The sequence below is a fragment of the Rhinatrema bivittatum genome, chromosome 3 (genome assembly GCF_901001135.1).
Source record: "Rhinatrema bivittatum chromosome 3, aRhiBiv1.1, whole genome shotgun sequence".
Classification (NCBI taxonomy): Eukaryota; Metazoa; Chordata; class Amphibia; order Gymnophiona; family Rhinatrematidae; genus Rhinatrema; species Rhinatrema bivittatum.
The window spans coordinates 549,090,446-549,115,821 of NC_042617.1; the positions used below are offsets into that span (position 1 = coordinate 549,090,446).

At 44.0% G+C, this 25,376-nt stretch overlaps 1 protein-coding gene across 1 annotated transcript in view; it reads left to right on the plus strand.

Moving 5' to 3' along the window:
- Window positions 1–25,376, plus strand: part of FAM184A (family with sequence similarity 184 member A) — a 474,419-nt gene that overhangs the window by 144,559 nt on the left and 304,484 nt on the right. Inside the window, 2 exon segments of the mRNA XM_029596418.1 lie at window positions 1,366–1,547; window positions 21,652–21,849. Coding sequence (XP_029452278.1) covers window positions 1,366–1,547; window positions 21,652–21,849 — 380 coding nt within the window.

Sequence of the window (25,376 nt, forward strand, 5' to 3'; positions counted from 1 at the left end):
TTCTGCGCACCAGCCCACTGTTTACTTGTGAGATGTTTTATAAGCCTTGCAGCAGGAATTCTTACAAAATACTGCAGTTTATTAAAATGTAAAAGCTACATCTAAAAAAGTAGTAATTTGAAAATTGTTGCGGTCTCCGCCGCTTCCCCTCCGCTAGGACTGAACGGTGCCTACCTCCGCCGCTGGAAACGCCGCGTTCCGTGTGGCTGGGACCCCGGCGCTGCCTGCTCCACATGGCGGCCGCCATTGCTTGCCCGTCTCTCTGCTGCCTCGCGCGCGAGGACGCCCACTTTGTGCGCACAGCTCCCGGAAGTCTGGCCCCGCCTGCACTGATGACGTCACGCCCTAAGGCCGATATAACCGGCGCCCGGACTCCTTCTCTTTGCCTTGCAACGAGGTTCACTACTGCCTAGTAGTTCTGAGTTGCGCATCGTCTGTTCGTTGTTCCTGCCTTTGACCCTTGGACTGCTTTTGACTTGCTTCAGCCTGCCGCCTGCCTCTGACCTTGGTTCGTTCCCGACTTCGCTTCTGTCTGCTGCCTGCCTCCGACCCCGGCTTGTTCTCGACCTTGTTCCAGTCTACAGCCTGCTTCAGTTCCAACCTGCTACAGACTTTGTTCCAGTCCACAGCCTGCTTCAGTTCCAGCCGACTACAGTCTCCGTTCCAGTCTACAGCCTGCTTCAGTTCCAACCTGCTAAAGACTTTGTTCCAGTCCACAGCCTGCTTCAGTTCCAGCCGGCTACAGACTCTGTTCCAGTCTATAGCCTGCTTCAGTTCCAGCTTACTACAGACCCTGCCTCAGTATCCGATTAGCTACAGTCCCCGCTGCTGCCTGCTGTCCTGCCATCAGCTGGCCCTCGGCCTGTACAGCCAGTTCTCGGACTATCAAATACCTTTGGACTTCCTTCGCTACAACTCCGGCCTAAGGCCATCCCTGCCACTGGACATTCAGCCTATTGCCCAAGTCCAAAGGTTCCAGGACCCTACGGGCTCCTCCTGGGGGGTTCCTGGTTCCCGGGTGAACACCGCCAGCCTGTGGCTCCGCCTCCCGGCCTACCCTGTCATCCTAGGTGGGCCGGCCCAAGGGTCCACTCCCTCGCCTGCAGTGTCAGACTGCAACAGAAAATAGTGTTTAATAAATGAAATTGTATGGATTTCTACCGTATTCATTAAAGTCGCTATAATACATGTGGCATACACCTCAGTTGTATTCATCCTTGCATTTGCATCACATGTGAATCTAATAAACTCTGAGAAAATAGCATGTGTGATTGAGAACTCAGTTATCTAATAATCATGTAAATTGTGAATATGCTAGTACTTTCGAGTCTTCATTTTAATATGCATTTTCTTTTTCTCCTGTAGGTCACGTTGGAATGCTTCAAACCACTCAGATAACACAAGAAGCCACAATAAAGGATCTAGAATCTGAAAAATCAAGGATAAAAGACAAGATATCTCGATTGGAGGAAGAGAGAACTCTCTTGCAAAACAAAAATCAGAACCTGGATGAGAAACAACGGCAGAAAATCCTGGCCTTGGAGAAGGTTGACAAACGAATCTTTTCTTTCTGCAGAGAAGGAAAACAGAATTCTGACAGAGCAATAGCTCCATTGTTGCAGGCACTACATCTTGATAACTGATTTTGACAGGGTTATGCATCCCAAGGCAAGGGTATTTAAAGTAAGTGACGGTCAAATATTTGACCGTAGAGCCTGCAACAAAAGGGAACTATCGGCTATTTGTGAAATAACAAATCTAAAATGTATAAGACCTGAATGTTGTGTCTGCATATTGAGAGTACTATATATACAAGTTAGTGTAATTTTCTTTATGGAGAGGGCAAGCAGTAGTTGTCATGGTTGCAGGCTCTACTGTGTGGTGGACTTGCTTTTTCTTGTACTAAAGTTTTCAGTCAGGCTGGGAGTCCTGATACTGTACAGCTGGAAAGCTAAAGGGGATTATTTTTGTTATTACTTCTGTTGTATTATGTTTACTATATTTTCAATATTTGCAACTTTTTATTCAGTAATTGTGGGTAACTCACCAGCTACCTGTTGTAGTGGGCACTACATAGGCAATAACAAGGTATGAATTAAAGGATTTTGATGAAAGCTACCTGCCTTCAACAATGGAAGTGTCTTGCAGTCATTTACTGCACTTCTAAAATGTCTTGGAACAAAAAAATACTTTTTTTTTTTTTTTAAATAAAGAAAAACTTTGGGACTTAGCCCTTATGGAGAAAGGCTAAACAGATTAGGGTTCTTTAGTTGGGAGAAGACTGCTGAGGTGGGATATGATTGAGATTTATAAATTCATGAGTTGGGCGGAGCGGGTAAATAGGAAATGGTTATTTACCCCTTCAGTCCACACTAGGACTAAGGGGCATTCCTTAAAACTAGCAACCAGCAGATTTAAAACAAATCAGAGGAAATCTTTTTTTCACTCTCTACATAATCAAGCTATGGATGTGGTCAAGACAGCTAATAGTCTTGTTCCAAAGAGGGTTGGACAAGTTCATAAGCAGTTATTAGCAAGGCAGAATTGGGAAAGCCAGTGCTTATCCCTGGGAGTAAGATACTGGAAATAGATCAAATATTGAGGATCTGATGGGTAAATGTGACCTGAACTGGCCACTATGTGAGAGAGAATGCTGGGCTTGATGGACCTTGGTCTGACCTAGCATGGCATTTCTTATGTTATGTTGCTTGGCAATGGCCTGTAGATTAAGTTTCCTGTTCTACATAGCTTTGGAGCAGCTGATGCACAATTTGTTTGAAATCTAGGAAGATGGGCTGCTAGAAAGTGACATCTGTAACTTTGGTCACCCTTTCTGGTGCAAGGGTGGCACTGAGACTTTCAGTCTGAGAAGACTTTTCTTGTTTAAATGTATCACCTAGTATCTTCATTGTGTGTCCCCTAAGTCTTTGTACTCTTTGGAAGAGTAAACTGATTAACATTTACTCGTTCCACTCCACTCGTTATTTTATAAACCTCTATCAAATCTCTTGTCAGCTGTCTCCAGTCCTAAACTCTTTAACCTTTCCTCATAGGGGAATGGCTCTTTTCCCTTTATCATTTTGGTTGTCTTGCTCTGTACCCTTTCTAATTCTTCCATATCATTTTTGAGATGTGTGCCCAGAACTGCACACACTATTCAAGATGATGATGCACCATGGAGTGATTCAGAGGCATTGATATTATCTGTTTTGTTCTGCATTCCTTTCCTAATAATTCCTAACATTCTGTTTGCTTTCTTGGCTGCTGCTGCACACTGAAAGATTTCAGTGTATTATCAATGATGATGCCTAGATCCTTTTCCTGAGTAGTGACTCCTAATGTAGAACCTTGCATTGTGAAGCTATAATTTGGGTTATTCTTTTCTATGTGCATCACTTTGCATTTGTCCACATTTAAATTGCATTTGCATGCCCAGTCTCCAAGATTTGCAAGATCCTCTTGCAAATTCTCACAATACTCCTGTGATTTAACAACTTTGAATAATTTAGTGTCATCGGCAAATGTGATCACCTCGCTCATTGTTCCCATTTCCTGGTCGTTTATAAATATATTAAAAAGCAGTGGTCTTAAACCAGAGCTTTCCAAACTTTTCATGTTGGTGACACACTTTTTAGACAAACATAAGGTTCTAAAACGACTTAAACCACTCTTATTCTTCCATGACTTCAGGACAGTCCTCCAAGCGCTACTGTTCGCCAAAATAGATTACTGCAGTGCCCTTTTCCTAGGCCTCCCCAAATCCACTACCAAACCACTGCAGATGATAAAAAATTCGGCTGCGAGATTGCTGACCAGCACCAGCCGCAGCGAACACATCTCACCCATCCTCAGGAACCTTCAATGGTTACCAGTCAACTTCAGAATTCTATACAAAGCAATCACCGTAATTCATAAAACCATACATCATCATCTTCAACTCGACCTGGAAATCCCATTCAAACTCCACTCATCTAACAGACCAACTAGAGATATTCTCAAAGGTACTCTGAAATATCCCCCCCACTAAAGCCTCACGCCTCTCGACGACCAAAGACAGAGCTTTTTCGATAGCTGGCCCATCTATCTGGAATAGCATCCCATCAAATCTTAGATTGGAACCGTGCCTTTTAACTTTTAGAAAAAGACTTAAAACCTGGCTCTTTCACCAAGCCTTCGCCGATCCACCAGACAATCACTAGCTGCCCTTCACTCCCACTCCTACCCACTCTGGAATTTATACTCAGGAATGGACTAGACTCTTCCAGGCTATAGCACCATTATGCTTTTAACCCGTACGCTCTATGATATCACTTTATACTTATTCTCCGCCTTATCTTCTTTCCAGCTTGTTGCAAGCTTCCAAGTTCTCTGTTCCCTGTTGATTGTAACTTTTGACTTATTCCTTACCTACTGTTTATCTTTCGTTTAATTGAATTGTTACTCCAGTTATACCCTTGTTAAATGTAAACCGATCCGATATGGTTATTTACTATGAAGGTCGGTATAAAAAACTGTTAAATAAATAATTTCGTGACACAGTAATTCAGTCTACCAGCAAACCAGAAGTTAAAGGTTAAACGAACAAAATGTATTTCAACAATTTATGTATGTTTCCTTAAATATATACATAGGTTGTGTTGTGAAACATTTTATTTATCTCATAATAAATATTTGCAGGCTTCCACTTCCTCCATGCTGATCTCGTACATTGTGAGATCGGCATAGAGAAAGTGCTACTCTTGCACATTCCCAAAGATTACATGTGCCAATCACTAAAATTTTTTTTTTTTTTTACCTTTGCTGTCTGATCTTAGTTTTCTAATCTGTTGGTCACAGGCTTTTTTTTCCACCTTTCCTTTCTTGTTTTTTTGCCAATTCCTTTTACAGGGTCTTTTTTTCTATTTCTTTTCTCTCCATCTGTCTTCCCTCAAACACACAATCAGGTTCTCATTCTCACACGCTATCTCACACATTCTCACACACACAGGCTCTCACTCACATGCAATCTCACACATCCACAGCTCTCACTCTCACATGCCTCTCTCTCATACATACATACATACTGTCTCTCTCGTGCACATGCTGTCTCACTCTCACACACACAGGCTCTCGCACTCCTACATGCTCTCTTGCTCAAGCACAGGCTCTCACTGGCACATGCTGTCCCTCTGCACGGGTTGCCGAAGGATGGGCTCTTCAGAGGCCCTGATCTTCCCTGGCCGTGACATGGGATCTGCAGCGGCCCTGCTATCGGGTTTCCTCCTCTTCTCGGGCTGCCGCGACGTGGGATCCGCAGCGGCCCTGCTATCGGGTTTCCTCCTCTTCTCGGGCCGTCGCGACGTGGGATCCACAACGGCCCATTAATGCTGCTCTTCTTCTGTACGCAGCAGATGCTCCGCCTCCTTCCTGCCCACGCGGCTCCGGCAACGTTTTTCTTCCAGGGCTGCACAGGCAGGAAGGAGGAGGAGTGAACGTGACCCTTTTCTTCGGGCCGTGGTGATGTAAGCTCCACCACTGCCCGCCGATCTTCCTGCTATAGTTCCCTGCTTCCGCCGGCCCTGTGGACCGGGCGACACACCTCCACACTACAGGCGACACACTAATGTGTCCCGACACACACTTTGGAAAGCTCTGTCTTAAACAGATCTCTGGGGCACTCCACTATTCACCTTTCTCCACTGGGAAAATTTACCATTTAGCTCTACTCTGTTTTTGTATCTTTTAACCAGTTGGCAACCCACAATAGGATACTGCACCCTATCCCATAACTTTTTTTAATTTCCTCAGAAATCTTTCATGAGGGACTTTGTCAAATGCTTTCAGGAAATCCAGATACACTATATCAACTGACTCACCTTTATCCACATGTTTATGCCCTCAAAAAAATGTAGCAGATTGGTGAGGCAAAACTTCCCTTGGCTGAATCCATGTTGGCTTTGTCCCATTAAACTATGCTTATCTATATGTTCAGCAGTTTTGTTCTTTATGATAGTTTCTATCATTTTGCCTGGCACAGATGTCAACCAGTGCAATATGTTCTTGAGCTGTACAGCATTATGTCTGTCTCTCTCGTACCACTTGTCTTCCCTTTAAGTTCATTCAATTTTCTGCCTCAGATAGAATGACCCCGGCTCACATTTTTCATATGCTCATAATACACTCAAAAATGCATTATTTTTTAGCCTAGTGATTTCCCTTTTTTTTTTTTCTTGTGGGCTTTCTCTTGTGCTGTGGGGACACGAGTCTTCATTCACAACTGTGGATTTTTCCTTATTTTGTAATCCTCTCCCAACTCTTTTAGCCAGACCAGCACTGACACTGAGCTATCAGGCTGACTTAGAATTGCTTTGGTTTGTTTTTACCTTTGTTTCCTAAGGCAAACAGGCCAGTTCAATTGTAATCTTAGGGAGGTCATTAGACATTTTCAGTGTAGTGCTTATAGGTTCTTAAACACATTTTTCTTTGAAACTTAGCAAGGTATGCCATACAAGTCTTTTCCCTAATGAAGTAGAAATCTCTTGAAAGACAGAGGATATTGTGTTGTCATCCAGAATTTTGAAAGCTGCCCGCATTGGCTAATTATCAAAACCATGTGTAAATTTTTGTATCAAAGATGGAAACTAGGTGTCATGAAATATTCATGAATCCCCATGTTATTGATCAATGCCTGTGATTGGGCATTTGCTTGCTTGTATGGCTTACTAGTCCTTTCATTTTAATCTTCTCAGTGAATAAAAATAAAAGTATACTTCCTCTGTCCTGATCAGTCTTTTGCCAGGAATTAATTATAACACATTTTCTCTCTTTTCAGATTTGAGATTACAATTTACATTTTTCAGGATATTTTAGAAAAATAAAAACCAGTAAACGAGCAGCCTTATTCATATTGTACTCCTGGGGGAATTCTGTGCAAAAAAATTGAAAATTCTGCAACAAAAAATTGAAAATTCTGCATGCACATTTTCTAAATTCTGCACATTTAATTGTAAAAATAATACAATATTTTTTGCAAATTGTTCCTCATTTCTGTGCAATCCAGTATTTTCATGAGGTAAACAGGAGCAGAAGCAGAGGTCAAAGGAGGATTCACATCTCCACCTGCTTTAGGCCAAGGGCAGCAACTCGTGTCACTGGACAACTGAGCAGACGATGATAGCCATCGCTACCTGGATCAGCAAGCTAGCTCCAAGCCTCACATGCCACAGCAGGAGACGCATTTAAACAAACATCTCCCGCTGCTGTGGGACCGGTCTTGCAGGAGATGATTTTTGTTAAACGCAACCTTCGTGGCGGAAGTCAGTCTGCTCAGCTGTCCAGTGCCAGGGCACACAAGTCAAAGGCTGAAAACCTCTGGCTCAGAGCAAATGGAAATATTGAATCCCCTTTGGCCTCTGCCCCATCCCCATTCTGCTTTCCCCTCATACCTCAAGCCCCTACTATAAAACACTCTCCCCCTCCCCTCCGATGTCATGTAGCATATTTTCACAAATTGTTTATGGATCTGTCAGTGACAGCTCCTGATGCTTCCCGGAGGGCTAAATTACGTTGCTCTTTAGGTAACACCAGTAATCCCCATCCCTCACTGCGGGGAACACTTTTTTTTGCAGCACAACAAATCCGTTTCCTTCAGGACGACTGATGTAACACCAGTCCCTGACCTTTTTCGGCATGGTGCAGCTGCTCTCGTTATATCCAAAGTGTGTGTTTCTTGCTGTCCTATCGCTGCTTCTGACATGCTGCCTTCACCTCTCTTAACCTGAAGAAGCCTCGGGTCAGTCCTGCTGTAACCTGTTTTATTTTTCTCCAGCTGATCTCTTAGAGTCAGTATCTCTGTGCACGGCGAACTTGCTCGTGCCGTGCCGTGCCGTGCTACAGTGAATTCTGCGAGGTGAGGGATGAAATCTGCGGGAAGGCAGAATTCTGCGCAAATTCTGCATTCCGCAGTAGCGCAGAATTCCCCCAGGAGTAATATTGTAGGAGATGTACTTTATGGCACTTTTCTGTGAGTTTTATAAAGCCTCTAAATTTGTGGGTGCTCTATAATGCTTTTTCTTTTTGAGTTGTTTGTATGATTCCATTTGAAGTATTAGATTGTGAGCAACATAATATACTCTATACTCTTGTGATGCAGTTTTGAGGAGATAAGGAATTGCTTAGGTGAACAGTAATGTAGGATTCAATAAGGGTGGACATGAGGCCCTCTGAATTTAGCTGAGATAAGGGAGTTAGAAGACCATAAAATAAACATTTGGTATGTATCTGAAATGTCCGCATCCTGATGCTGTCCACCCGGCATCAACTTCTTCCTCTTCGGATCCGGAGAAGGACTAAGGAGAACATCGTGAAAAGCATCGACACAGTCATCGGAAGGCTCAGTCCGCTAATCCAGGCAAGCCCTCAGCATTAGCAAAGACAGAGCCACCACTGAAGAAATCCCATCCAGAGAAGGCCCCATCCTCCTCTGCGACTGGGACACAGAGGCGTTGCCCAGCTTCATTGGTGCCGGGAGCCGCGACTCCTCTTTCACTGGTGGACCCTCCGGCTACGCCAGTACTGCCTCCTACTCCGGAGCTGGAGTTCCACGCCCCAGGCTTCCGCGAGGAATTGGATCGGATGATCAAAGAGGCCATCTGAAAGGCACTGCAAGGCTTCCAGCCTCCATCGACCCCGGCACAGATGCCAGCTCCAGTTGCCAACCCAATTCCCACGGCACTCGCACCGCTACTCGGCAGGCTGGATGCATTGATCGGTGCCCTTCCACCGGTGGAACAGAGGATACCGGTATGTCCAACGCCTTCCACCCTGATTCCTTTGTCATCAGACTATGAGGAAGCACAGAGGCCGGAACCCATGTCCAGGCCGTCTGGGATCTTGCCACCAACTCGCCCATCGATGTCACCAATACCGCATCGTCCTCAATCGGTGCCACCATCGATGCTGTCTGTGCCTAGACCTGATCTTTCAGGAATAGCACCAATACTTCCCTCTGGAGATCCTATGGGAGCAGATGATCAGCCTTACTATCCTTGGACGGATGATTCTTCCCAGGATTCTGATCTACCTTCAAAGCCATCTCCCCCTGAGGAGAGAAGGTGCTCTCCAGAGGACCTGTCCTTTATTAATTTTATAAAGGAAATGTCTGAAGCCATACCATTCCAAATTCAGACTGAAGAGGACTCCAGACACAAGATGCTGGAAGTGCTCCGATTCATAGATGCACCCAAGGAGATCATGTCCATACCTGTTCATGAAGTTCTCCTGGACTTGTTGAAGAGGATTTGGGAGCATCCAGGCTCTGTACCACTGGTGAATCGAAAAACAGATGCCACCTACCTGGTACAGATAGCCCCTGGTTTCCAAAAACCACAGCTGGATCACCATTCTGTGGTTATGGAATCAGCCCAGAAAAAGGCATGACATTCTAAGCCTCATACTTCCATACCTCAGGGAAAGAACAGAGGTCTCTGGATGCATTTGGCCGTTGTGTTTTCCATGGCTCAATGCTTATTTCTTGCATTGCTTCCTACCAGTTATACATGACCCAGTATAACAGGGACCTTTTAAAAAGATCCAGGAATTTTCTGAGTCTTTACCCGACCAGTGTCAGGATCAACCTAATACCTTGGCTCAGAAGGGTCTAGATGCTGGCAAGCATGAGGTCTGCATTGCCTATGACATTTTTGACCCTGCTTTTAGGGTGTCCACAGCAGGGATTAGTGCACTAATATGGGCCTGGCTGAAGTCCTCTGATTTAAGACCAGAAATACAGGACCGGTTGGCTGACCTGCCCTGCGCTGGAGATAATCTCTTCGGGGACAAAATCCAGGAGACTGTAGCATAGCTCAAAGACCACCATGAGACGCTATGCCAGCTTTCGTTGGTGCCTTCTGATTTTCCGCCCACCTCTAAAAGGACATTCCGAAGAGACTCTAAGTGGCCGTCCTTCAAGCCATGGAGATGATATTTATTTATTTATTTAGAAGCTTTTATATACCAATGAACGTTGGGAACATCTCATCGGTTCACATTAAACAAAAGTGTAGCTAAACGAGCTTTACAGAGAAACAAGGAACAATGCACATAAAATTGATCAACAGTGAGCAAAGTAACATAAAATACAAAGGGGGACCCAACTAAAGCATGAGGAACTAATAAGCAATTTACAGGTTATGTGGACTCAATAAATAACTAATTACAAGTAGAATGTCTAATTACATAACTAATTAAATGATTAATTACAAGTAGTATAGGAGGATCATAGAATCAGGGGGGGAGTGAGAGCAGCTATGAGAATGCTTGTCTGAAGAGGCAGGTTTTAAGATTCTGCTTAAATTTTTTTGGGCAAGGTTCCTGCTGAAGGAAGGGAAGGGAGCTTGTTCCATAGGACGGGTCCAGCTAAAGATAACGCCCGAGCTTTAGTGGATTCAAGTTTAGATTGTCTGGGAGAGGGAATGAGGAGAGTAGCTCTGTGTTGCTGCCTTATTGGTCTGTTTTGAGTTGTGAAAAGTGAGGTGCTCCATGAACCAGTGCATGTTTCGGTTGTGGAGAGCTTTATGGATGAGGGTGAGAATTTTGTTATTCTTTCAGCAACAGGTAACCAATGAAGGTTTTTTAGAACAGGGGTGATGTGGTCGCTTTTGTGTGTGTTAGTGAGGATCCGTGCAGCAGCATTTTGGAGTAATTGTAGAGGCTGCAGCGTACTTTTGGGTAAACTTAGTAGCAAGGCGTTGCAGTAGTCCATTTTGGATAGAATGAATGCTTGTAAGATGGTGCGACAGTCACTGAGGTGTAATAGGGGTTTGAGTTTTTTGAGGGAGTAAAGTTTGAAATAACATATCCTTCTGCTACTCGAGGTCGCCCCTCCAGACCTTACCAGAAAAATCAGGCGAGACAATCCAGGCCTCAGAAAACTCAGCCAGCTCCTCCACTGGGCCCAGCTGCTGGATTTTGACTCCTCGCTGGAGAGCATAAGCCAACCTCCTCTACCATCCGTACCCGTCGGTGGTCGGTTGTGCCACTTCACCAACATATGGCACACGATCACTTCAGATCAGTGGGTACTTGCGGTGCTGACTCAAGGTTACCACCTCAACTTCCTGTCTGTACCAGCAGACTCCCCACCTCGGCCGACATGGGGATCATCCGACTAATCCTCTCTTCTGGAGGAGGAGGTTCCAACCCTCCTGAAGTCCCAGGCTATAGAACCAATGCCCCTCTCACAGCAGGGGAAGGGGTTCTATTCCCGGTATTTCCTCATTCCAAAAAGGTCAGGAGGCATTCGTCCAATCCTGGACCTGCATGCCTTAAACAAGTATCTACAGAAGGAAAAGTTCAGGATGGTAACCTTGGGCTCTCTACTTCCTCTTCCGCAAAGAGGAGATTGGCTTTGCTCTCTGGATCTTCAGGACGCATACACACACATCTTGATCACTCCGCCTCACCGTAGATTCCTTCGATTCCTAGTCTGCCCCCGGCACTTCCAGTACCGGGTACTACCCTTCGGCCTAGCATCCGCACCTCGAGTCTTTTACCAAATGCCTTGTAGTGGTTGCGGCCTACCTGAGGTGTCAGGGCAACCATGTCTACCCTTATCTTGACGATTGGCTGATAAGGGCTCCAACTCAAAAGGATGCACTAGCCTCCTTACGTCTAACTCGCCACACATTGCTGTCTCTCGGGTTTCTGATCAACTATCCCAAGTCCAGCCTAGTTCCATCTCAAGCCCCATCCTTCATTGGAACCGACCTGGACACCGTGCAGGCGAAAGCATTCCTCCCTCAGGATCGAGCTTGTACTCTCTTGTCCCTAGCGCAATGCCTCCAGGATCGAGATTACACGACAGCTTGTCATTTCCTCATTTTGCTGGGTCACATGGCATCCTCTGTACATGTTACTCCAATGGCACACCTTGCCATGAGGGTCATGCAATGAACTCTGAAGTCTCAGTGGGTTCAGGCTTATCATTCAATGTCCTGCATTGTCCACGTTACCAAGCAGCTCCGCCTGTCGCTGGCCTGGTGGATGCGGCTCTCCAGTCTTCTTCAAGGCCTTCCCTTTCAAATTCCAGAATCTCAAATTATCCTGACAACGGACGCCTCCAACCTAGGTTGGGGTACTCATGTCAACGGCCTCCAGACTCAGGGAACCTGGTCTCCAGAAGAAGCCAAACATCAGATAAATTTCCTGGAACTTTGGGCGATCAGATATGCCTCAGTCTTTCAGGATTGTCTCTCAAACAAGGCCATCCTGATTCAGACCAACAACCAGGTGGCGATGTGGTACATCAGTAAGCAAAGGGGAACGGGCTCCTACCTTCTGTGTCAGGAAGCTTCACAGATATGGGCATGGGCTCTTTCCCATTCCATGTACCTCAGAGCGACCTTCTTGGCAGGCGTGGATGATGTTCTAGCGGACAAGTTGAGTCAAACCTTCCATCCGCACGAATGGTCTCTCAACCCCAAGATAGCGGACACAATCTTCCAACGTTGGGGGGTATCCACAAATAGACCTATTTGCGTCCATCCATAACCGCATAGTAGAGAACTTCTGCTCCCTCACTCGCAGCCGCCACTCACATCCGAGGGATGCTTTCGCCCTCTTGTGGTCCAGCGGTCTCCTCTACGTGTACCCTCCACTTCCACTCATATTGAAGACTCTCGTGAAATTACGAAGGGACAAGGGCTTAATGATTCTGATAGCCCCTCACTGGCCACACAAAGTCTGGTTACCAATCCTCCGGGATCTATCAATTCGCCGGTGAATCCCTCTAGGAGAGGATCCGTTTCCGATAACTCAGAACGACGGGTGCCTTCGCCACCCCAACCTCCAGGCCCTATCCCTGATGGTCTGGATGTTGAAAGGTTAATACTCCAACCCCTTAACCTTTCGGAGTCGGTATCCCGAGTCCTGGTAGCTTCACGAAAGCCTTCCACGAGATGCTCTTATCGTTCTAAGTGGAAAAGGTTTACGGTTTGGTGCACGTCCATTTCCATAGACCCCCTTCACTTGTTCCACTGCGAAGTTTCTGGACTATCTCTGGCATCTGTCAGAATCAGGCCTGAAAACTTCCTCTAAGAGTGCATGTCAGTGCAGTAGCCGCTTTCCACAACTGAATAGGAGATGTTTCTATTTCGACACAGCCCTTAGTCACACGCTTCATGAGAGGTTTGCTCCACCTGAAACCTTCATTGCGCCCCCCGGCCCCCACTTGGGACCTTAACGTAGTCTTAGGGCGGCTTATGAAACCTCAGTTTGAGCCTCTCTATTCCTGTGATCTCCGCTATCTCACCTGGAAAGTAATTTCTCGCTATAACATCCCCTCACAAAGTTAGTGAGTTACAGGCATTAGTCACCTACCCGCCTTACACTAAAATCCTACATGACAGAGTGGTCCTCCGTACACACCCTAAGTTTTTACCAAAGATAGTGTCGGAATTTCATCTTAATCAATCCATCATCTTACCTACTTTCTTTCCAAGGCCCCATTCAAACCCAGGAGAACAGGCTCTACATTCCCAGGACTGAAAAAGTGCCCTAGCCTTTTATCTGGAGCACACGTCAGCCCACAGGAAATCCACTCAGTTGTTTCTTTTGATAAAATCAAATTGGGAAATCCAGTGGGAAAACAGATCCTTTCCTCTTGGTTGGCGGCTTGTATCTCCTTTTGCTACCAGCAAGCAGGCATTCCGCTACAAGACCATGTGAAAGCACACTCTGATAGGGTCGTGGCAAACTCAGTGGCACACCTTCGTTCGGTGCCACTTATTGATATATGTAAGGCTGCGACCTGGACCTCTCTCCATACCTTCGCAGCCCTTTATTGCTTGGATAAGGCTGGCCAGCAAGATTCCATTTTTGGCCAGTCTATCCTACGAAACATATTCTCAGCTTAACTAGCCAACATCCTACCAGCGACCCGTTCAGGGTTTTCAGAATGCCCTCCTACCCAAATCCACCTCTGTTGTTGTGCCTGTTGCATGTCTTTGGGTGCATTTGGTGCATTGCTTGGGCATCTTCAGCTTGCTACTCACCCATATGTGAGGACTAACATCCTGCTGTCCTGTGAGAACACCTGTTACAGGTAAGCAACTCTGCTTTCCTTTTATCCTTAAGCCTCAGCACCTCTACGATTAAAGTACATATTCGTGCCATTGTGGGACATCATTAGTCGGTGGATAGGGCTCCTGGCTCTTTCTACCTTTTTAGCATCTAAATTCATGAAAGGAATTTGACTTTCTAAGCTTCTGGTCAGTAAAGCCCCATACCTTGTGACCTCAATGTGGTCCTGGTTCAGCTCATGAAACCTCTCTTTGAACCTCTCGACTCGATGGATTTGAAGTTTTTTTACCTGGAAAGTGTTTGTTTCTTGTGGCCATCACTTTAGCACCAAGAGTAAGCAAATTACATACTCTGGTCCTTTATTTGCCATATCTTCATTTTTCACAACAGGGTTGCTCTACAAAGTCATCCTAAATTCTTTGGTGTTGTCTACATTCTTTTGTTTTTTCAAAATAATTTTTTATTGGGAAGAAACATCGTCAGACAGTAAATCCCGCACAACAGCAGGTGAAAGCAATGTACATATCGACAATACAATCCAAGAGTATCTAATACTCAGTACCAACAGCAGAACAGCAATTGCGTTTTTCCCAACACATTTTATCATTTTTTTCCCCCAAAACCGTTCCCCCACAGTGCCCTCCAACACCTTTAGCCTACTCATCACCATTCATACCGCACTCCACTCATACCCCCACAGGCTGAACCCCCCCCCCCTTACAGAGACCAGGGATTACATCCAACCAGAATCATATCTACCAGTACGTAATCCTTCCTGAACAGCCGCCGGCAACAGGTGAACACAAGCTTGCCAGCAGGTCTGGTACAGTTTATCAGGTTTAAATTTTCCCAGCACAAAGTCAAGGCATTAGAGTTGTAGAAATGAAGCCAGTCTCTGAAACCAGGCCAAGACAGATGGAGACAAGTCCGGGGCAGCCCAGTCGGTGAGCATAGTGCAACAGGCCAAAAGGATGGCCACTCTGCTAAATTTGTCTTTTGAGCGACAGACTTCAGTAGAGCAAGCCTGGGGGCTAGACAACAGAAACTGCCCAGTTGCGGGTACCGGGAGGGCAGTGCATTTTAAGATGACATCAGATACTGATCCCCAAAAAGCGGTCCGAGTGTGGTAGCAAAAGAGGAGACGGTGCAAGAGCGTGCCCTTGTCCATTCTGCATTTTATACAAAGTGGGGAGTCCGTGCACCCCATCAGTACAATAAATGCGATGCAGGATTTTGAACTGGACTTCTCGAAGCCCAATGTCTGGAACCTGCCTGTGCACCGCCGCAAAACACTGTTCCATGTACTGAGTGAGTGGCATGGTGAGCTCAGTAGACCATTTTGTCGCCAAGTATTCCAGATGACTATCCGTCTGTAAGGCCTGTCCAAGTTTGGCCCATTCGGATATTGTGTTAGTAAGGAGAGCCATGTCAAACACCTTAGTAGCAAATGCTGATTAAGTTGTTTGAACCTCTGGTGTCCACTGTAGAGAAGTCAAATAATGCCTTTGTTGCAAATATGCAAAGAAATATTTGTTAGGTAAATGATAATTGCTAATCAGAGTAGCATAGTCCAACAGTGCATGCGTTTCATGGTCATAAAAATGGCAAGCATATACTACCCCCCGGCGAGCCAAAAATTGAAACGGAGTGCTACAATCTCTTCCCGGCACAAAGCCCACATTGCCCAATAATGGCATCAACATTGAAGTTATCCCCGCCATGCCACTCTGCAAGCGCAACAATCTCCATGTGCAGATACATAACATAGCTGCCGGAATGTCCAGGGTGGCATTAAGCAACATGTATTCCTTCCAACAGCGCTACAAATGGGTGAAAATGTTTGAGGTAGAGATCCAGTCGCATGCCCCATGAAAATTGGGGCCTCAGGCCGTGCTCACAGGTCAAAAGGACTTGTGACAGGAGCATGATCTGATAAGGATATGACCCTTATATATTTGACTCTTCCACTCTGGAGAACCACTTATCAGAGACCAATAAATAGTCCAGGCAAGAATACATCTGATGGGGATTAGAGAAGAAAGTAAAATCAAGATCGCCTGGATGCAGGACACACCACACATCCATGAGTTACAATTCAATACATAAAAAATTAACCCCCAAGTGCTGGTCTTTAACGGTGGTAGGTTGGGTGGTTTGCAATCCAGTTGTTTATTAGCCACCATGTTGAAATCACCTCCCACCACCAGAACATGATCAGAAAAATCAGCCAATAAGCCCAACAATTTAGAAAAGAAGTCCTGTGAATAAATGTTAGGAGCATAAACATTGCAAAATACCCACCTTCTTCTAGTAAAGAACCCCGGCTGCAATGACATAGTGACTTTTCTTGTCATGACAAGTTCTAGTGATTTGAAATGGCAGTTGTTTGTGAAAGAGTAAAGCCACACCTCGTTTACGGGCTGTGTAAGAAGAGTAAAGACATTGGCCCACCCACTCTTTTTTGAGTTTCTTATGCTCTGCATCACACAAATGGGTTTCCTGGAGAAAAACAACTTGTGAGTGCATGTGATTAAATTGAGCTAATAATTTTTTCCTCTTAATAGGGGAGTGGATGCAGTCTACGTTCAGTGTAGTTACTCTAACCTTTGCCATTCCAACCAACAGCACATATTACTGGCTCAGCCCTTAAATAGGGCTTGGAACCTGTACAGTGTTTAGTCTTGCAGCTTCCCCCCCCCCTTGTTCCCCTTAACCCCTGGTCACAAGAGTCCTCTTTCATACCCCCCCAGCTGGACCCACACGCACCACCCAACTCACTCTTACTCGCTCTGAGTTTCAGATCCACTCTCCCCCCCCCCCCCCCCCCCCCCACCATGTAACTTGATGGGTGGAGAGAGGCCCCCCTCCCAACCCACCCATCAGCACCACACAAATGGCAATATGATATAGTGCAACACTTCAAGATAGCGGGAACACATTAGACCTTCTGTACCCTGGATCCCGAGAGCCTCAAAACTGTAGACAACGGTGACGGTACGGGGAACAAAGGATCGTATTCCCCCTTTCAACAGCCTACAAACACGTAGATATGGGGTAAATTCCATAACCCAGCAGTCAATGAAAACCAACAGAACTGTAGAAAGTCAGGTTGACAGCATATAATGCCCCAGTAGCTATATCTGAACGAGCGAAGCCAGCATGTAAGTTCCCTTCACTCTCCGCCTGTGTGTGGCAGTGCGGCGATGAAACCCTCCGCCTCCTCTTTAGAGTTAAAGAAGAGAATTTTTATTATGAAAGACACGCAGCTTAGCTGGATAAAGCAGGCCAAACTTAATACCCCGCTTGTATAGCTCAGTACACGCCGGCGACATTTTCCACTGTGCTGTCGTGTTAGCCGAGAAGTCGTTGAATAATCTTGTGATCCTGGTACTCCATGACCACCTATTGTTTAAAGGCCCGCATTATTTTGGTTTTGTGAGCCCAGTTCAATATTCTTGCCAACACCGGCCGGGGCCTTGCGGCGCCTTCGCACATCAACCCGACACGGTGAACCCGCTCGCATATCAGAGGGTCTGTAGAAAATTCCAGGCCCATCTGCCCTGGTAACCATTTATCCACTAAAGCAGGAAGCTCACCCTCCTTTCCTGACTCGGGCAGGCCAATGATCGTGATGTTATTCCGCCGGCTCAGGTCCTCCAAATCCTCAATCTTTGTTAATAGTTCCTGCTGAGTGACCTGAAGAGCTGCCATGTGGTGCTCCAACTCCACCAGCCGATCACCATGATCAGAAAGGACATGTTCCGCCTCATCCAGCCTTTTAGTTTGGCCCTCCAGGACTGATTTGATGTCTTCCATAGGCTTGTAGTTTGAGGTGAAGATCCAAGGCCGCTGTAACTCTCAGAGATCTGGAGCAGAGCATCTGCTGAGAGAGTCCAGTACCTTAGCGCCGGCAGGAGCCTCCGCCATCATGGTGGTGGTGGAGCAGGGACGGCAAACAACGCTTTTACGAGCGCTTCTCTGTCGCATTGCCCGCACGTCGCTAGTATGACTGGGGCCCCCGGGACAATGAGGGACCCAAACGCTAGGTACTAGGGTCGACCAACAGGCTTCTACCAGGGTGGAATCTCCAGGCGGGGGAGCAGAACCATGGAACTCAGTTCCCTAGCGTCCGTCACGGCCACTTTAGTGCCAGAGATCCCGGGGTTTATGGGTTCTAATCCCTGGCCTCTTGGAGATTCGGGGCCGAGAAGCAGGTTAAAACTCGGAACCCTACGCTTCCTGATGATTGGTGAGGGAGAGGTGGGCAGTGAGCAGTGTCCTCCAAGATTAGGGCAGCCAGACTCCTTCCCAAGTCCCACAAATCCTGGCCCGCGCTATAGATAATTTAAGAAACTTACGGGGGTGGCCGCCATCTTGGCCATGTGAATCTCGTTCCGTTGGGCTCAGACTGCGTCCCTTGCCGCCTGCAGCACGTCAAAATGCCCCTGGTGTCGGCACAAATCTTGTAAGGGGCCTCCCAGGTTCAATCGTCGCAGTATCATCCGCCTAGGCTTGCGGGGAATGGGGGTAGATCGGCAGGCTGGCTGCCATCTTGAACCCGCCGCACCGCACTCTTTCCCTTGCTGTGGATGTCACCATCCACCACCCTCAGGGCGCCGAAGGATCGTTGCTGGAGGCTCAAACTTGTCGGAAGCCCTCCCAGGCGAAAAAATTGAAAAATCACCACTGCTGCATGGGGTTAGCAGGGGAAGTCTGGAGGGGGGACTGCGGAGCTCAAGTTCCAGCCGTCCTTGCCGGTGATGTCATCGCCCGGAAGGCGGTGTTCTCTACATTCTATATTAACCAAACTATTATGCTGCCAGGCTTCTTTCTGAGACTGCATGCACTCAAGGAATGGTTTCTTTACTCCTCAGACTGCAGGAGTCCCCTAGCTTATTACTTGAAGAGGACTCAACCTCACCATCAAGCTTTTCATCATTTCATGTCCTTTGATCACAATCGACTGGGAAGAGCAGTCAAAAAATCTTGTAAAATTGGCTAGTGGGCTATATCATACACTGTTATGCTTTCGCTAGCTTACAGGTTACAGAACCTCAAGATTTGTCAAATAAAGACCATGGTGACTTAGTGGCTTGTCTGAGGATCATTTGTGTTTAAGACATATACAAAGCTGTAAACTTGGTCATCTGTTTCCACCTTTGAGTCCCATTACTGTCTGGACAGCTTGTCCTGGGGAGACAATAACTTTAGATAAGCAATTCTGTGTAGCCAGTAGCCTACTCTCCATTGGTGGAGTCTAGTGGTCTGTGAAATAGTTGCTCCATAAAACAATCCTCAGCTTGGGATTCCCAACATGTTATGGCTGGCTTATGCCTGTTTATCAACAGAGAAATTGTTTGCTTACCTGTAAATAGGGTTCTCATTAGACAGCAGGATAAATCAGCCATACTTAATACCCGCCCACCTCCTGGAAGAGATTGAAGGGCTCTCAGGGCAACATCTGTGTATGGGATTTAAGGCTGATTTATCCCATCTACGGAGAACCCTGTTTACAGGTCTTTTTTAAATTTAAAAATCATATATATATATATATATATATATATATATATATATATCTCCTAACAAAATACATCTTCCTAAGCAATTTATACAAAAAAATTTAAAATAAACTTAAATAATAAAAAAGTAAAAATCCACTCTATAAAAAAACATTCTTTCATCTAACAGGTTTTAAAGCTTTCCTAAATTTAAGCAATTTGTCTCTTCTCTCACATTAGATGGTAACTCATTCCAAAGTAAAGGAATCATTTCTGACAAAGATCTTGCTTCCAGGCAAGAATGTCAAAACATTTTAACCTCCCGCACTTTCAGAAATTGACCTGACATAGATCTCAAACATCTATTGGGTTTATACCAGTGTAATCAATTTTTTAGCTGTCCTTCTTTTAGCATTTGCTTTATCTCCCAGAAATGTATGTCTTAGTTGATTAAACATAACCGAGTAAGATCATTGTTTTTTCACCAATGGAAGATGTTACACATCGGGCACCAAAATTTGTATCTAGAATTTTCACCCTACTGGTAAAAGTATGCATATTTCTACAGTAAATTATGAAGTGTTGGGATCCATGTTGGATAAAAGGCAATCTGTAAATCCAAATAATTTTTATTGCTTTACTGAAAGATGAAAGCAGACAAGTTTCAAATATCAGTATTTTATATTGTGTAATTTCAAGAGATGTGGGTATAGCAACTTAGATATTGCAAAATAAAGCATAATAAAATATCTTTTCTCACAAATCTGAGCCTTTTAGACCTCTCCATTATTTCAACTTGACAATCTGCTTTACACAGCTTGTATTATATGGTCAAACTGAGAAAAGGCGCGAGAAAAATAATTTAAAATAAATAAATACAGAGCAATAACTATAAGGATATGTTATCCTAAAAGTCAAAGCAAAAAGCTTTAACCAAAGTAGCAAAGCTGTCAAGTAAGAATTTAACTGGATACATCGTCAAAGTATGTTCTTATTCAACCCAGAAATATCTGGGTCAGATTTTAGTCAAACTTAGTTAAGATCTCTGGTTTGTTAAAATAAGAGGAGTTTCAAGAAAAGCAAATATGGAAGTAAAATATATTCAGTGAATATTGTACAGTATCCTATTCCAGTTCCCCTATATAAGGTAAAAATGCACAGAATAAGAGATTGTCAGCTAATTCAATGTTTCTATCAGCTGAACACTCCCTAGGGCTTTCTAATGATTTAAGAATACTGTATTGAAATTTGGATTTTAAGTTATTGGCTCACAGAGTGAGTCTGTTTGATCAAGTACATAACTGTTACTCTTATTAACCATTTGGGGTAACAGAGGCTTTATATACCATGCCAACAAGATTTACTACAGTATTTTAATACAGTTAATAAAATGGAGTGAATAAAGTAGTTACAGCTTGGAGTGAAATAAAACATTTTTTTTAGTTTGTTTGAAAATTGAAAGGTGCAAAAAAAAAAAAAGAGGCTTTAATAAATCATGCTGGCAATGGAGGATAATGTTCTGCCTTTTCCAGTGCCAAGATTAGGGGTTTGAGAGTTACAGATGCTGAATGTCTATAAAGTAGATGGAACCGGTAGACATAAGCTTGAAACTTGCTGGGGCAATCACATAGAGCATTTTGAAGATGCATTGAATAGAACAATTTTAAATTGGATCTTGAAATACTTCACTGCTACTCCACAGTATAGTATTAATGAGAGTCTCAGAAGCTGCTGATTCTGCCGCCTTTACTGAAAACAAATTGCTGAAATGAAGATGAGGAAGAATGGTACTAGTTTAGAATAAATAAAAAATACGCTGAGGAAAGATCATTAGGACTTTAACATGCTGAACACTGCAGGGGTTCTGTTTTCTGAAGGGCCTCATGGCAACTGCTGTTAATTTAAAAAAAAAAAAAAAAAAAAAAAAAAGTTTAATAACTACAAAATGGATGATATTTTGTAACCACCTTATTCCATTTGGGAATATGTATTACATGAAATTGAAAGCAACATTTGCTGCTTTCTTCTCAAATGGACAGTGAAGATCTTTGAGAATAGGTGATTGCATAATATCCTCTTCTCTGTGACTTTCTAGAAGGTAAATGAAGTAAAGGAAACTCAGCGAGATTGCTATGAAAAGGAGATTGTTAACCTGCGAAACAAGTTTGAATTGGAGACTGCACAACTTAAGGAAGTTCATACCAAAACACTGGAAGAACTATCATGGAAACATCAAACTGCACTTGAAACTGCACACAGCACTGCTAATAAAGAAAAGAAAAAACTGCACCAGGTAAGAGAATAAGTGATGAATGCATTGCTAGCATGGAACAGAAGTTAGTTCTCCAAAAAATGTAGAATTATTGATGTGGTTTCTCTATATTGCTCTGTATTGCTCGTTATTTTCCAAGCTGGGCTGCTGTGTGTTGCATGATTAATAGAATTAATACAGAGAGTATTTCTTTAAAAAAAAAAAAAAAAAAAAAAAAAGCTGTTTACCAGTTAGTTCCATACACCTCTGTCCCTTATCCTCTTACCCCAGTTCCTGCTTTTCTTATATAATCTTCCAAGGACAGAATTTAAATTTTTCTAAAATCTTGGTCAATCAAATTAAGCGATGATCTTAGGGATTGGAAAGATTATTTACAAAAATACAGGTGTCCCACAAAGAAATAAGATTTAATGCAATAATTATTTAATGTAATAACTCTGGTCTTTAGTACTGAGCCAGACCATCTGGAGGCTTGGAGCTTGCACCATCTTATTGCAGCAGTCTACAGTGCAAAAAGAATTGATTCTGCTTGAGGAGGAATTAACTAAAAGTAGATTGCCTTCCCCCCATATATAGCATCCAAAAGATCTGCCTTTGTCCTTATAAAAAGACTGAAGAATAAGGAGCAGATGGATATGGTGAGTTCTGTTAGAATAAGACCTGTGATAGACATCACCCACACCTCCAAATACCATCTGTACAAAATGCCTTCATGACATTGGAAATAGATGATGCACCAGAAATGTTAAGGAGATTTCTGGTAAGTGCAAATGATCCATAGTTGCAAAAAAAAAAAAAAAAGAGCCAAGATGGCGGCTTAACTTGTGCACAGTGCTGCCCACTCGCTGTTCCCTTTAACAAATTACTTGTTTTTCTGTGACTTAAAATGCCTGTGATGAGGACGGGGGAGAATAAAAACTTATCTCTCGTCTCCTCATCCTTACCCGGACAGAAGACAATCCTGCAGTTCACAGGAACAGCATCACGGTTTGGGGCCCAAGTTTCGGTTGTCATGACGTGTGGAGGAGAACACGCCTTGACTTCAGAGGAGGTGTCATTGAGCCCCCAGGATGAACTTCAACCGCCCACTGCATGGGTAGCCATGCCGGAGAACCCCATATGGAGCCCCAAGGAGGGAATCCAATTGTTGGAGTTCGAGGGAGCAGCGGCACTGGAAGGGCCTTTGCTTAGTTCTTCATTGATTGATGGAGAGAGTGCCGCTGCATCTGTGTCAACCAATATGATCTCCTGGGCTGAGAGTGGAGGTGAGAGATTGTTTGCCGGGACTCTCCCAGCCAATGGTTTACCAGCTTGTTTGGAAAAGCCTGCGGTAGTTACCTTAGACTCTTTGAGGGATTTAATGTCTTCTTTGGGAAAAGCTTTTTCAGTTTGCTCTCTGAAGATTAATTCATTATCGCAGCAAGTGGGACAATATTGCTAAGTATGATACTCATCAACAGGAAATTTCTGATAAATTTAAGAATGTGGAAGAAGGAATACAATATGTTAAAGGTGTTCAGTCTATGATTATTCAAGACTGTAGTGTGTTAAATAAAAAAGTGGAATTTATAGAAAATTCTTTAAGGCATTTGGATTTGCAAGTATTGAATTGTCCCAGGGTTGTGGGAGAGATTCTGTGAATTACTATAGGAAGATATTTCCTTGAAGTTTTGGAGTTTACAACTGAATCTGCTCCCCCCCTGGATAAGGTGCATTTTCTACCTTCGCGCTCTAGTGCTCATAAAAACATGCTACTGAGTCAGACCAAGTGTCCATCAAGCCCAGCATCCTGTTTCCAACAGTGGCCAATCTAGGCTATAAGTACCTGGCAAGTACCCAAAAACTAAGTCTATCCCATGCTAGTAATAGCGGCTATTATCTAAGTCAATTTGATTAAAGCAGTTAATGGACTTCTCCAAGAACTTATCCAAACCTTTTTTTAAACCCAGCTACACTAACTGCACCAACTACATCCCCTGGCAACACATTCCAGAGTTTAATTGTGCATTGAGTGAAAGAATTTTCTCTGATTAGTTTTAAATATGCTATATACTAGCTTCATGGACTGCCCCCTAGACCTTCTATTATCCGAAAGAGTAAATAACTGATTCACATTTACCCATTCTAGACCTCTCATGATTTTAAACACTTCTATCATATCCCCCCTCAGCCGTCTCTTCTCCAAGCTGAAAAGTCCTAACCTCTTTAGTCTTTCCTGATAGGGATGCTGTTCTATCCCCTTTATCATTTTGGTCGCCCTTCTCTGTACCTTCTCCATTGCAGCTATATCATTTTTGAGATGCAGCGACCAGAATTGTACACGGTATTCAAGGTGCGGTCTCACCATGGAGCAATACAGAGGCATTATGACACTTTTCCGTTTTATTCATCATTCCCTTCCTAATAATTCCTATCAATCTGTTTGCTTTTTTGACTTCCGCAGCACACTGAGCCAACAATTTCAATGTATTATCCATTATGACTCCTAAATCTTTCCTGAGTGGGAGCTCCTAATATGGAACCTAATATCGTGTAACTATTGCATGAGTTATTTTTTCCTATATGCATCACCTTGCAATTATCCACAATAAATTATCTGCCATTTGGATGCCCAATTTTCCAGTCTCACAAGGTCCTCCTGCAATGTATCACAATCCGCTTGTGATTTAACTATTCTGAATAATTTTATATCCTCTGCAAATTTGATTATCTCACTCGTCTTATTCCTTTCCAGATCATTTATAAATATATTGAAAAGCATTGGTTCAAGTATGGATCCCTGAGGTTCTCCGCTGTTTACCCTTTTCACTGAGAAAATTGTCCATTTAATCCTACTCTGTTTCCTGACTTTTAACCAATTTGTAATCCACGAAAAGACATTGCCACCTATCCCATTACTTTTTACTTTTCCTAGAAGCCTCTCATGAGGAATTTTGTCAACACCTTCTGAAAATCAAAATACACTACATCTACTGGTTCACCTTTATCTCCATGTTTATTAACCCTTTCAAAAAAGTGAAGCACATTTGTGAAGCAAGACTTGCCATAGGTAAAGCCATGCTGACTTTGTTCCATTAAGCCATACCTTTCTATATGTTCTGTGATTTTGATCTTTAGAACACTTTCCACTATTTTTCCTGGCACTGAAGTCAGGCTAACTGGTCTGTAGTTTCCCGTATCGCCCCTGGAGCACTTTTTAAATGTGGGGGTTACATTAGCCACCCTCCAGTCTTCAGGTACAATGGATGATTTTAATGATAGGTTAAAAATCTTAACTAATAGATCTGAAATTTCACTTTTGAATTCTTCCATACCCTTGGGGTGTATACCATCTGATTCAGGTGATTTACTACTCTTCAGTTTGTCAATCAGGCCTACCACATCTTCTAGGTTATCTCCCCAACATCCTCTTCAGTAAACACTGAAGCAAAGAAATCGTTTTAATCTTTCTGTGATGGCTTTATCTTCTCTAATACCCCTTTAAAGCCTTGAACATATAACAGTCCAACTGACTCCCTCACAGGCTTTCTGCTTCAGATAAATTTTAA